The sequence below is a fragment of the Dysidea avara genome, chromosome 7 (assembly GCF_963678975.1).
Source record: "Dysidea avara chromosome 7, odDysAvar1.4, whole genome shotgun sequence".
Lineage (NCBI taxonomy): Eukaryota > Metazoa > Porifera > Demospongiae > Dictyoceratida > Dysideidae > Dysidea > Dysidea avara.
This window is the reverse complement of record NC_089278.1, coordinates 22,187,497-22,199,661: the sequence shown is the minus strand read 5'-3', so window position 1 is coordinate 22,199,661 and position 12,165 is coordinate 22,187,497. Positions and strand designations below refer to the sequence as shown.

Genomic DNA, 12,165 nt, shown 5'->3' with positions numbered 1-12,165 from the left:
GATATCTGGTCCCAGTACCCATGTAGAGGAAGCTGGTTGCCTACCAAGACAAGTAACTAGGGTCTTAATAGACCAACTAGATGTTTGCCTTCCAGCCTGTACAAGCTCGAAGATATACAGACTCCAAAGGTCATCATTTATCTTTGCGTAACAGAGACCATGGTGATTCCTCTCAGCACTACCAATGAAAGTTCTAAGACTCTGAATGTGGTGATTGCTGACAAAACTGTGGCTGTAATTAAAATATAAAATGATACAAAATAATTTTTTACTGTTTGCTGTAGAATCTGTTGTATATACGTACAATAGGTTTAATAAACTCGGAGTATGGGACTTATCACCTTATGGGAAAGGGGATCTAATCACTTCTACGGGGAGATCTTTATAATAGAATGGCAAAACCCAAATATTACACACGTTTTCATAAAACCATGCAATGCAATTCTCTACATAAATAGTACTCTGAAATTTGTGATATAGTGTCATCACAGAGTTGAGCTTTGGTGAACTTTATGGCCATTTCATTATAGAAAATTGTGTAACAGAGTGTATAGGAAGATTCAAGAGAATAATCATGTTAAGGGTGCTCTGTACAGTTTGTACAAGGCTTCCCAAGACATAGTCTGTTTTGCACTAAAAGAAATATTATGGTCACTTAATTAGTCTGTGACATGTTGACACATTTTAGTACCCATAAATTAGGTATCCCATAGCAACAAGAGCACGCATCTTGCTATTCTACACCCTCTCACTTAAATTAGAACTACTCCATCATTTCTAATCCAATGGACATGAACTTTTCACACAACCTACTTTAGTAATGTTGCCAAAGAAGAACGTTTGCCATTTTTAAATAGCAAGTCCAGATGATGAATAACATGGAAGTAAAGAAAAGGATTTCTGGGAGTGTCAACCCGAAAGATAAATATGTGATGAATGAGAAGCTAAAAGACAAAAATAAAAACGCACAATGGTTTGTGCTGTTTAGCATAGTGTATCGTAAAAGTATCAAGGCTCTTGTGCATAAACTGTAGGACTAGTTCTAGTATAAAGGGAAAAACTGTAACTCATGTTCTAAAGCAAATTTAGCAGTTGGGTTTGGACTAAACTGTGTACTAGTGTTAGCTTGTATCCAGTAAAAAAGTACGGAAAGTTATAGAACAAATTAAATTTCATGGTAAGCCATATAAGTGGACTGTACAGAGCACCCTTAAACTGTTATCTAAAGCAATTAGATTTTGGATACCTTTTGAAGTTTGACAATGCTGCCCAAAGACAGTGTCTGAGGCACTCCCAGCCAATCCAGCCATGCTAGAGCTTGAGTCATTTTTATTTGGTACTCAAAATCACTGTGGAGTGTATCAACACCACCTTCACCTTATTCAACACCTATCAACAGTTCTTTATAATTTTAAAAGGTTATCAAAATTTAAGGTGATGTAATCCAGATAAAGGGTGACGTGGTCGGGACAAGAAACAAGTCACAGTAATCAAGCTGCCTGCCGAGGCTTCACTCAGCCTGTAAAGCAGGGAGTCAGAAACATGTACTGAAAACTGTGATGAGCACATGCAGACTTCCAGGTGGTGATCATGCTTGACATCCCTCTACTGGCCGGAGCCACATAGCCTGGGATTCAGGATTTTCTCTGCATTCAACCATGCAGTTTGTAAATAGCTTGACTCCTCAAGTGCAACAGCCTAGCACAGGAACAACTTGATGTTTAAATGAAGCTTCTAACTGCTGTTGTTCGTCATTCACACCCAACAGTGTGCAGCATAAATTCATCCTATAAGCCACAATTATATTTCGTTCAACCTACTCATGCGTTCGAATTCATAAACAATTTTTACAGTGAAGTTAACCACATTTCACATATTAGCATGATGGTAGTACACAGATCTGACAAGTAAAATTATATGTCGGTCAAATCCCAGGTAATAAATGTTTTTTTTTGTTGTTTTGGCTAGCCTTTTAGTTGCACCTTTTCTTTTCAATATGTTTTGTTACACCGTTTTTGTCCATTCTAGCACTGAGTTACAACTTTGCCTATTCTATTCAATGGATTAAACAGTAGCTAGCTAGCTAGTTTACTTTAGCAGACGTAGGCTATAGGCTATAATTCAATAAGCCCTGGTAAGTGTATAGAACATGGTTTAGGAAAAGATTTATGGAAAAATAGAGCTAAGTTCTTGTCAATAGTTTGGTGCTTGATCTGGACACTCATGAATATTTCATAATGTTCACCCATGAATATTTCATAATGTTCACCACTTAACTGTAGAGAGAATACCTTTTACTTATATGACCCATGCCTATATCAAGAAGTTCCTCATTCTCTTGATAGCACCTTTATACTACAGTTTTACCTACCAACGTTTTGGCCTACAGTTTTCAGCCCTGGCATGGAGCCCTCAAAACATATTGGTGAGCTACATTCCTGAAAAAAACAAACCACAATAACTTTAGTGTGTTTACGTACCAGTGTGTTAACCTCAAACGATATATCAATCCCACCCATATCAACCAGCATTTGTATCCACAATTTATCAGCACAGGCAATGCTGAGTTGGACAAAAAGACATATTGATCTACTTTGTATTTGTCCCATGTGCTGTTCTGGGATAGATTAGCTTATGTTCTTGCTCATACACTGGTATATAAATCACAACATACACCATTAGGTTTTGTGTTTAACTCATTACTATGCACTGCAATTAAACAGTGAAGATATGCATCCTACATGATAGAATAGTGTTAATCTATGTACATTATAGCATGGGTCTGTAACTAGCAAGGTAATTATACAGTTTTAGCTCATGGAATACCTGCATGCTAATGCATGCTGATGGTTTAGCTCAGATATTACTGCAAAAGCCAACTGCTTACTAGCAATAATCATAAAGCCTTTAATTTTCATCATTTAGGCTTAAATATAATTAAATTGTTTGTTGCTAATTTTATCCTTTATTGAAAAAGTTCAGTGTAAAGCTATAAGCTAAAAGAAAAACAATAAGAACTGTGTAAACCATCACTACTGTCCGTGGTTTGCTCATAGGAAATTGCTACTCATGATCACTTTGTCATTATGTAAGGGTTTTGATGTGTGTCTAGTCTCCTCTGCCTGGCCCGTTGACATCACAGATCTGATTAATTATAAGTTATATAAATACCAGTAAGGCCAGGAGACATCATTACATTTTTATTTCCATTTCTCAGAAAAGCTTCTACTGGGTTCAATGGAAAATGGACAATTTGATCAAGCAACTTTGCTCATTCAGCTTTCACAACATGTGCCGACAACCTACAAGCATCACAGAGCTGCTCTCATTTGCACCATAATGAATTCAATTTTTTCAACTAGTTATGAAGTCTCTACTATCAACCAGTTGTTAGCAGAAGCTGATGCATTTCCATCTGTCACCAAAGAACTTTGTGGAAAGCCATCAGAAAGAATCCTGTGGGAGGTAAGTATCAGTTTGTGCTTTTAAATAAATGTCAGATATGAATCTTTTATAGGCAACAATGAAACTTGGTAAACCAGTTAACAAGTTTCTTGGCCCTAAGTGTACTGAATGTCTGCAATGCTCATCAACACTGCATATCAACCACAATCCAATTACTGTCATCTGTTATATGATTAGTGGCCCTGTCCCAGCCCAGAAGATTATTTTAAGATGTAAGTCATGTGGTATCAACTACAGGTACGACTCATTTGGTGGAGATACTTTTGGCGGATACAGGTTAGAGTGTGAGCTATCATGATGCTAGATACTTGATTGTGCATGTTTCATACAGATTTTATGACAATGAAAATGACCTGGTAAAAGCATCTAATGTTTGCTATATCGAAAGAGCTCTGTGTGAAAAATGGGCTTCAGCTGGGTAAGTTATCAAGCTGTACATTACAAATTCTACCTTTCACTGGTTATGTAGCTAGTTTATGGGTCCACATGCTATGTTAATCCTGCATGTAAATTTGCTGACTATGGCAATACAGTGTTATTCAAAAATCATATGTGAATTGTCTTAGCTTGTGTGCTGTGTTCTCTAGCTCAAATGTGCAAATGTGCGCTTGTATATTTTAAACAAGTATGATTATGTGCGGTATATTTAAGCAAACAGAGCCTTAAACTTACCAATGAATTTACTAGTATTCCACAAAATGAACTTTAATATGTGTCACATTATTTCACAGTACGTAGCTATTTCATGACTATACTTTAAAACCAACCAAAGTTTAATCTTTTGTATATGTACAGTATAAAAATGTGATTGGAAAATTTGAATTGTATGTGAAGTATTGTAGCTTCTGCAGTTCATTATTGCTAGCACAATTTAATGCACACTGTATTATTATGCAGGCATCATTGCTGGACAAGCTTTGAAGGATCTGCAGAAGTATACAATGAGTGGATGAGGGAAACCAATAACTACAATTATATTAATTTAAAGTATTTTCTGAAGAAATACAACAGTGTAAACTTGAGAGCAAATGCAGTAGGTATGTTAACACAGTATAGTAACATGATTTGTTTGTACATTGGCGCTGTGCAGCTACGGAATGTATCTCCAATTAATTGGTCATAAATAATTGTTCGTAATCAGTTAATCGGTACAATTAAATACTTACTATCAAGGTGCAATTCTTAAACAGTAAATCTGTGCCAGAGTATGCTAAACTATTCTTTATTGATAAAAACATGAAATAGCTGAGACCTGATTTGCTAAGTTTATCGTGATAAGCTTGTTCAGCATGCTCTTACAGCTACTCAAAATTTCAAATATAGGTGTGCATTTCAGTAAAACTTTTGGAAGCCAATTATCAATTAGTATTATCGATTATTAGAGTTTCAATGATCTCCAATCATTTAATCAGTTGTTCAGTGAAAATTAACAGCACCAGTATGCATCTGTGTTGTTTAACTACAGTACGTATAAGGTGACTTACAGTGGTGGTCCATTTTGTACCATTTTGATCAGCATGAAACATTTTGCCTGATTTGAGCTACCTCACATAGCAAATACAGTGTATGTTTCAGCAAAACCCAATCAATGCAGACTGGTGTACTTAACAGGTCCTCGCTTCAAACTCTCAAGTTCCTGGGGTATATAGATTTTCACTGGAACTCATTATGAAAACCAGAACCATTACTAGAAATTTGGGTCTATAATGTGAAGATATAGGCTTCAATGGCTTCTTGATGTAAGCAAATGCTAATACCTGGTAGCTGGTTGCCACAGTACTCCCCACCACTGAGTGAGTAGTGAACGATGCAGATGCGAAGAAGCTGCTGTGACAATGACAAAGTTAAGCCTAGGAGATTGGTTCTTACTTCACAACTACAGTTGAAAACTATAATCATACAGTAGGTTGAGTCAGTCAAGTAACCAGTTGGTGATGTGAGTTGGCTGTAAACCGTGGCCAACTGCAGCCTGGTTGGCTGGGGCCAGTTGCATGGTCAGTTAAGCTGCAGCAGTTGTCCGGAATAGTATAGCAGTTGGGGTAGCAACGTGGACAAAAATCGGTTGATTGGTGCTGCTGTGTTGTTGACAGATGTGAGCAGCTTGGTCAACTGGCTCAGTCTTGGAGACAGTAGTGTGAGTTCTGCGACATTGACAATGATCCAGTAGGAACAGGCATTCTAAAGGTCTGAAAGCATTCCCTAGAAATTTTGGACATCCTCTGTTAATAAAATATTATAATGGAACCCTGTGAAATAAAATTGAAAGGACAATTATACTGGTCTATATATCTCCAAAACAGTTGGAGCTTAATGTATGTGTAGAATTTACCGTCATGCTTTACAAAATGAATACATGAAATAAAATATCTGACCGGACCTGCGAAAATTGGGCATGTTGGCATGCACTAATCTCATCACAGAACAAAACATATCTCAGTGCTGGAAGAGAATATTTTCATTCTGTAACTTGCATTACATGACCAGTTAAATTCACAATAAGTGATGAACATTGCTTAGCCATAGCCAAATGACAGAAGAAATTATGAGTCAGCAAAGTTATAAAAAGTGGACAAATTTTATGTGGCCACACGCTCTGTGTTTTGCAGGCCCGGTCGCATTTTAATAATAATATATATAAAGTAATAAGTTCAATGTGTGAGGTCTCCCTTTGCCTGGGACTTATATGTCAACTAAGAGATGGCTGTGTGGCTGTACAGTTTCACGGTGTTAAATATTGAGTTGCTGGTTTTGAGTACTAATTGGCTCATAACTTGGCTTATCCATACCGATTCCCAAAATGGTGCTTTAATTTTTATGCTTTGTAAAATGTCATACCATCCTTCCACCCACTCTTGCCACTATAAAATTGAGCTTTCCTGATACATGCAGTGAGCATCGATTAAAAAAACTGTGTGAAATGGTTGTAAACGTATCAAATTTAGATATGTATGGTGGATACTCTAGCATACGTATGTAAGAAGATATAGTGAAATATGCGTGGCATACAGTATATGTATATAGATTATATAGTTCCAACCACACACTAGGCAATAGACCCTCTAGGTTTTGTCACCACTACATCACATATGTACTTACATTAATGAATATATCCTACGATTTTCATAGGACTCTATAACTTCCATCTTATTGTTATATTGCACTTACTTTCAGTCATTCTTCAATTTGTAACCTTTTAACATATGTTCAGATAACTCCCAAGAGCAACAGACTAGTCAGCTTCTGCACCGCAAGAGTGTAGCAAGTGCTTGGTGGACACATCAAATCGAAAAAGAATTGTCTGAAGAGAATCACCGTAGTTATATTTTCAGTGGACCCCAAGCCCAAGAAAATTACATGGAAGAAGTAGACATAAAAAGGGCCAATTCAGTTTATAAACATGAAAATTGCTCTGATGAATGCAAAAAATGAGGTCAGAAATATATCAGTATGTATTTGGTTTAATGTATATAGCACATATTTTTCAACTGTAGGATGTGGAGAATTGTGGGCCATTGATGGAAATAAATTGCACTACCCTGTGTGCATGTTTGATGTTGATAAAAGCGAAGATGCATTTTCCAACAATCTAAATTATGTTAAAACATGCTCCAATGGACCTCTACCTGGAAATGCCTTTTGCTCTGAGCATTCTGAGGTGATGAAGAAGAAAGGTGTTTCTGTGACGTTAAAAGAATATCTCAACTTCAAAAAACATGTTCAATGTTTTTCAGGGAATGTTGGTGTATCAGTTCAATCAGCTGCAATATGTCAGGGTATGTCATTGTAATGTTGTCTTTAGTTTTTGTTATTAAACTCTTCATGATACATTGGTAGTTTCTTGCATACATCCTTGAACATTATTACTTTTCACTAGACTTACTACTCCTTTCCTTATTTACATATAGTTCATCACCTTCATATACTAGCCACATGTGAGTACCGCAAAAAAGGGGTCTATTTGTGGCCAAAAAGCTAGTTATAACTGACCTTTGGCTAGTTGTAAATGATGAATAGACTAGTTGTAAAATGTACATGTGAGGCAAAATTAGCACAGATCATTAAAGTTTACTGTAAATAACATCTAATCCAAAACAGCCAAGCTGTAAAAAAGTGTGCGGCCCTCAGAAAGGCTATGGTGAAAAAAGATGTGAAATCCAAGGTGGCGGCCAAGAAATGGCTGTGATGGTAGGTTAATGGTAAAAATTTTAATAACGACAATTCAGGTGAATTTTTGTGCCGCTTCACAAAATTTACCTAAATTGTCATTATTAAAATTTTTACCATTAACCTACCATCACAGCCATTTCTTGGCCGCCACCTTGGATTTCACATCTTTTTTCACCATAGCCTTTCTGAGGGCCGCACACTTTTTTACAGCTTGGCTGTTTTAGATTAGATTTCATTTCTTTTTGTATTTGTATACCCCAAAGCCGGCCTATGGCCAGCTTTGGGACTTTTTTAACCTATGTTTTTTTCTTTACTACAGGAAGAAGAAAAGATGAAGTAGATGTACTTTAAATATTTTATCAGTAAATGTACAAATTATATATGCTGTATAATACATATGTGACCGGATTTGCGAAAAGGGGTCTTCCACACACATCCAATTTGCCAACTTTGACAATTGATAACTTCATATTGGAAAGAGCTATTGCCTTGAAATTTGGGCAGTGGTGAGCACCACTATATATAGCTGAATACATGGTGAAATTTTCAGGTTAATATGTTACTTGAACACTGAGTTATGGTCTCCAACGTTTATGGAATTGGATGTTTGTGGAAGACCCCTTTTCGCAAATCCGGTCACATATATTGATTACCGAAATCTCCATGGTGGTTTCTTTGTAACTGAACACTCTACAAGGTGACTTCTTCTAATTTCTCTCTCTACAGGGTGAATTGTTTGTAGCTGAACGATCTACAAGGTAACTTCTTCTAGCTGATCTCTCTACAGGGTGATGTGTTTGTAGCTGAATTCTATATAGGTGATTTGTTTGCAGCTGAGCTCTTTACAGAATGGTTTCTTTGTAGCTGAAATCTCTAAAAGGTAACTTCTTCTAACTGATCTTTCTACAGGGCAATTTGTTTCTGGCAGAATTTTCTACAGGGTGATTTCTTTGCAGCTGAACTCTCTACATGGTGGTTTCTTTGTAGCTGAACTCTCTACTAGGTAACTTCTTCTAACTGATCTTTCTACAGGGTGATTTGTTTGTAGCTGAACTATCTACAAGGTAATTTCTTCTAGCTGATCTCTCTACAGGGTGATTTGTTTGTAGCTGAATTCTGTACAAGTGATTTGTTTGCAGCTGAGCTCTTTACAGAATGGTTTCTTTGTAGCTGAACTCTCTACAGGGTGATTTGTTTGTAGCTGAAATCCCTACAAGGTAACTTCTTCTAGCTGATCTTTCTACAGGGCGATTTGTTTGTAGCTGAGTTCTCTACAGGGTGTTTGTTTGCAGCTGAATTGTCTACATGGTGGTTTCTTTATAGCTGAACTCTCTACAAGGTGACTTCTTCTAGCTGATCTCTCTACAGGGTGATTTGTTTGTAGCTGAACTCTCTACAGGTGATTTGTTTGTAGCTGAACTCTCTACAAGGCGATACTTCTAGGTGATCTCTCTACAGGATTCCTTGTTTCTAACTGAACTCTCAACAGGGTGATCTGTTCATAGCTGAACTTTCTACTGGGTGATTTGTTTGCAGCTGAACTCTCTAAATGGTGGTTTCTTTGTAGCTGAACTCTCTACAATGTGACTTGTTTCTAGCTGATCTCTCTACAGGGTGACTTGTTTCTAGCTGAACTCTCTACAGGAGATTTGTTTGTAGCTGAACTCTCTACATGGTGGTTTCGTTGTAGCTGAACTCTCTACAAGGTAACTTCTTCTAGCTGATCTTTTTACACTGCATATTTGTTTGTAGCTGAGTTCTCTACAGGGTGATTTGTTTGCAGCTGAACTCTCTACATGGGAGTTTCATTGTAGCTGAACTCTCTACAATGTGACTTCTTCTAGCTGAACTCTCTACAGGGTGACTTGTTTCTAGCTGAACTCTCTACAGGTGATTTGTTTGCAGCTGAACTCTCTACATGGTGGTTTCTTTGTAGCTGAACTCTCTACAAGGTAACTTCTTCTAGCCGATCTTTCTACAAGGTGATTGAGTTTTTTGCAGCTGAACTCTTTACATGGTGGTTGCTTTGTAGCTGAACTCTCTAAAAGGTGACTTCTTCTAGCTGAACTCTCTACAGGATGATTTGTTTGCAGCTGAACTCTCTACGTGGTAGTTTCTTTGTAGCTGAACTCTGTACAATGTGACTTCTTCTAGCTGAACTCTCTACAGGGTGACTTGTTTTTAGCTGATCTCTCTACAGGGTGACTTGTTTCTAGCTGAACTCTCTACAGGTGATTTGTTTGCAGCTGAACTCTCTACATGGTGGTTTCTTTGTAGCTGAACTCTCTACAAGGTAACTTCTTCTAGCTGATCTTTCTACAGGGTGATTTGTTTGTAGCTGAATTCTCTACAGGGTGATTTATTTGCACCTTAACTCTCTACAAGGTGACTTCTTCTAGCTGAACTCTCAACAGAGTGATTGATTTTTTTTGCAGCTGAACTCTCTACATGGTGGTTTCTTTGTAACTGAACTCTCTACAGGGTGATTTGTTTGTAGCTGAACTCTCTACAGGGTGATCTGTTCATAGCTGAACTCCCTATAAGGTAACTTCTTCTAGCTAATCTTTCTACAGGGCGATTTGTTTGTAGCTGAGTTCTCTACAGGGTGATTTGTTTGCAGCTGAACTCTACATGGTAGTTTCTTTGTAGCTCTACAATGTGACTTCTTCTAGCTGAACTCTCTACAAGGTGACTTGTTTCTAGCTGATCTCTCTACAGCGTGACTTGTTTCTAGCTGAACTCTCTACAGGTGATTTGTTTGCAGCTGAACTCTCTACATGGTTTATTTCTTTGTAACTGAACTCCCTGCAAGGTGACTTCTTCTAGCTGATCTCTCTACAGGGAGATTTGTTTGTAGCTTAACTCTCTACAGGTGATTTGTTTGCAGCTGAACTCTCTACATGATGGTTTCTTTGTAGCTGAACTCTCTACAAGGTAATTTCTTCTAGCTGATTTCTCTACAGGCCGATTTGTTTGTAGCTGAACTCTCTACAAGGTGATTTCTTCTATAGCTGATCTTTCTACAGGGTGATTTGTTTGTAGTTGAACTCTCTACATGATAGTTTCTTTGTAGCTGAACTCTCTACAAGGTGATTTCTTCTATAGCTGATCTTTCTACAGGGTGATTTGTTTGTACCTGAACTATCTACATGATGGTTTCTTTGTAGCTGAACTCTCTACAAGGTAACTTCTTCTAGCTGATCTCTCTACAGGACAATTTGTTTGTACCTGAACTCTCACATGATTGTTTCTTTGAAGCTGAACTCTCTACAAGGTGATTTCTTCTAGCTGATCTTTCTACAGGATGATTTGTTTGTAGCAGAACTCTCTACAAGGAAACTTCTTCTAGCTGATCTCTCTACAGGGAGATTTGTTTGTAGCTGAACTTTCTATACATGATTTGTTTGCGGCTGAATTCTTTACATGATGGTTTCTTTGTAGCTGAACTCTCTACAAGGTAACTTCTTCTAGCTGATCTCTTTACAGGATGAATTGTTTGTAGCTGAACGATCTACAAGGTAACTTCTTCTAATTGATCTCTCTACAGGGTGATTTGTCTGTAGCTGAACTCTCTACAAGGAAACCTCTTTTAACTGAGCTCTGTACAGGGTGAATTGTTTGTAGCTGAACTATCTACAAGGTAACTTCTTCTAGCTGATCTCTCTACAGAATGATTTGTTTGTAGCTGAACTATCTACAAGGTAACTTCTTCTAGCTGATCTCTCTACAGGGTGATTTGTTTGTAGCTGAATTCTGTATAGGTGATTTGTTTGCAGCTGAGCTCTTTACAGAATGGTTTTGTAGCTGAACTCTCTACAAGGTAACTTCTTCTAGCTGATGTATCTACAGGGTCACTAGTTTGTAGCTGAATTCTCTACATGGTGGTTTCTTTGTAACTGAACTATCTACAAGGTGACATCTTCTAGCTGATCTTTCAACAGGGTGATTTGTTTGTAACTGAACTCTCTACAAGAAATCTTCTTCTAACTGATGTCTGAACAGGGTGAATTGTTTGTAGCTGAACTCTCTACAGGGTGATTTGTTTGTAGCTGATCTCTATACAGGTTACTTATTTCTAACTGATCTCTTGAATTCTGTTCAGGGTGACTGCTCTATTAGGATGACTGCTCTATTAGAGTATCTCGATCTCGCACTTGCTACACCAAGTTGGATTTCGTGTTATAACTCCGTGGCTTTAAGTCTGATTCTTCTACACCATTGAAGAGCCTTTCTAAGATGATAACTCCATCTGTACAGCGATTTTCAAAGCATTACCCCAAGTGGTTTATCTGGTAGGCGTGGCAAGCATAATAATAATAATAATAATAATAAAAATATAATAATAAAAAATTAGCTAATCTCGATTGCGTAATTGTTACACACTGTTGATTTTTTCGCTGTATCTTCCTGGTTTTTAGCTCGATTTCTTTCAAACCACAAAAGGTTTGAGGTTCAATAGTTAACCTATTCACCCACCGATTTTCAGCTTCTTCCCATACGCGGTTTACCCTGTAGGCGTGACAACATATTGGT

General features: G+C 37.5%; 2 protein-coding genes and 1 long non-coding RNA gene across 3 annotated transcripts in view; 2 read left to right on the top strand and 1 right to left on the bottom strand.

Annotated features, from left to right (window-relative positions):
• The window catches only part of LOC136261104 (uncharacterized), a 39,531-nt gene that overhangs the window by 17,372 nt on the left and 9,994 nt on the right, over window positions 1-12,165 (top strand). The gene's annotated exons all lie outside the window — the stretch shown is intronic.
• Window positions 795-2,649, bottom strand: LOC136261557 (uncharacterized). The gene is made up of 3 exons (XR_010703945.1): window positions 2,493-2,649; window positions 2,372-2,438; window positions 795-944 (listed from the first exon to the last, which is right to left on the bottom strand). It is a non-coding gene; the product is annotated as an uncharacterized lncRNA (long non-coding RNA).
• LOC136261102 (uncharacterized) lies at window positions 2,862-6,894 on the top strand. Its single transcript, XM_066055072.1, has 5 exons — window positions 2,862-3,465; window positions 3,518-3,741; window positions 3,797-3,883; window positions 4,363-4,502; window positions 6,674-6,894. The coding sequence occupies exons 1-5, from the start codon at window positions 3,238-3,240 to the stop codon at window positions 6,892-6,894; spliced, it is 900 nt and encodes a 299-aa protein (XP_065911144.1). The 5' UTR covers window positions 2,862-3,237.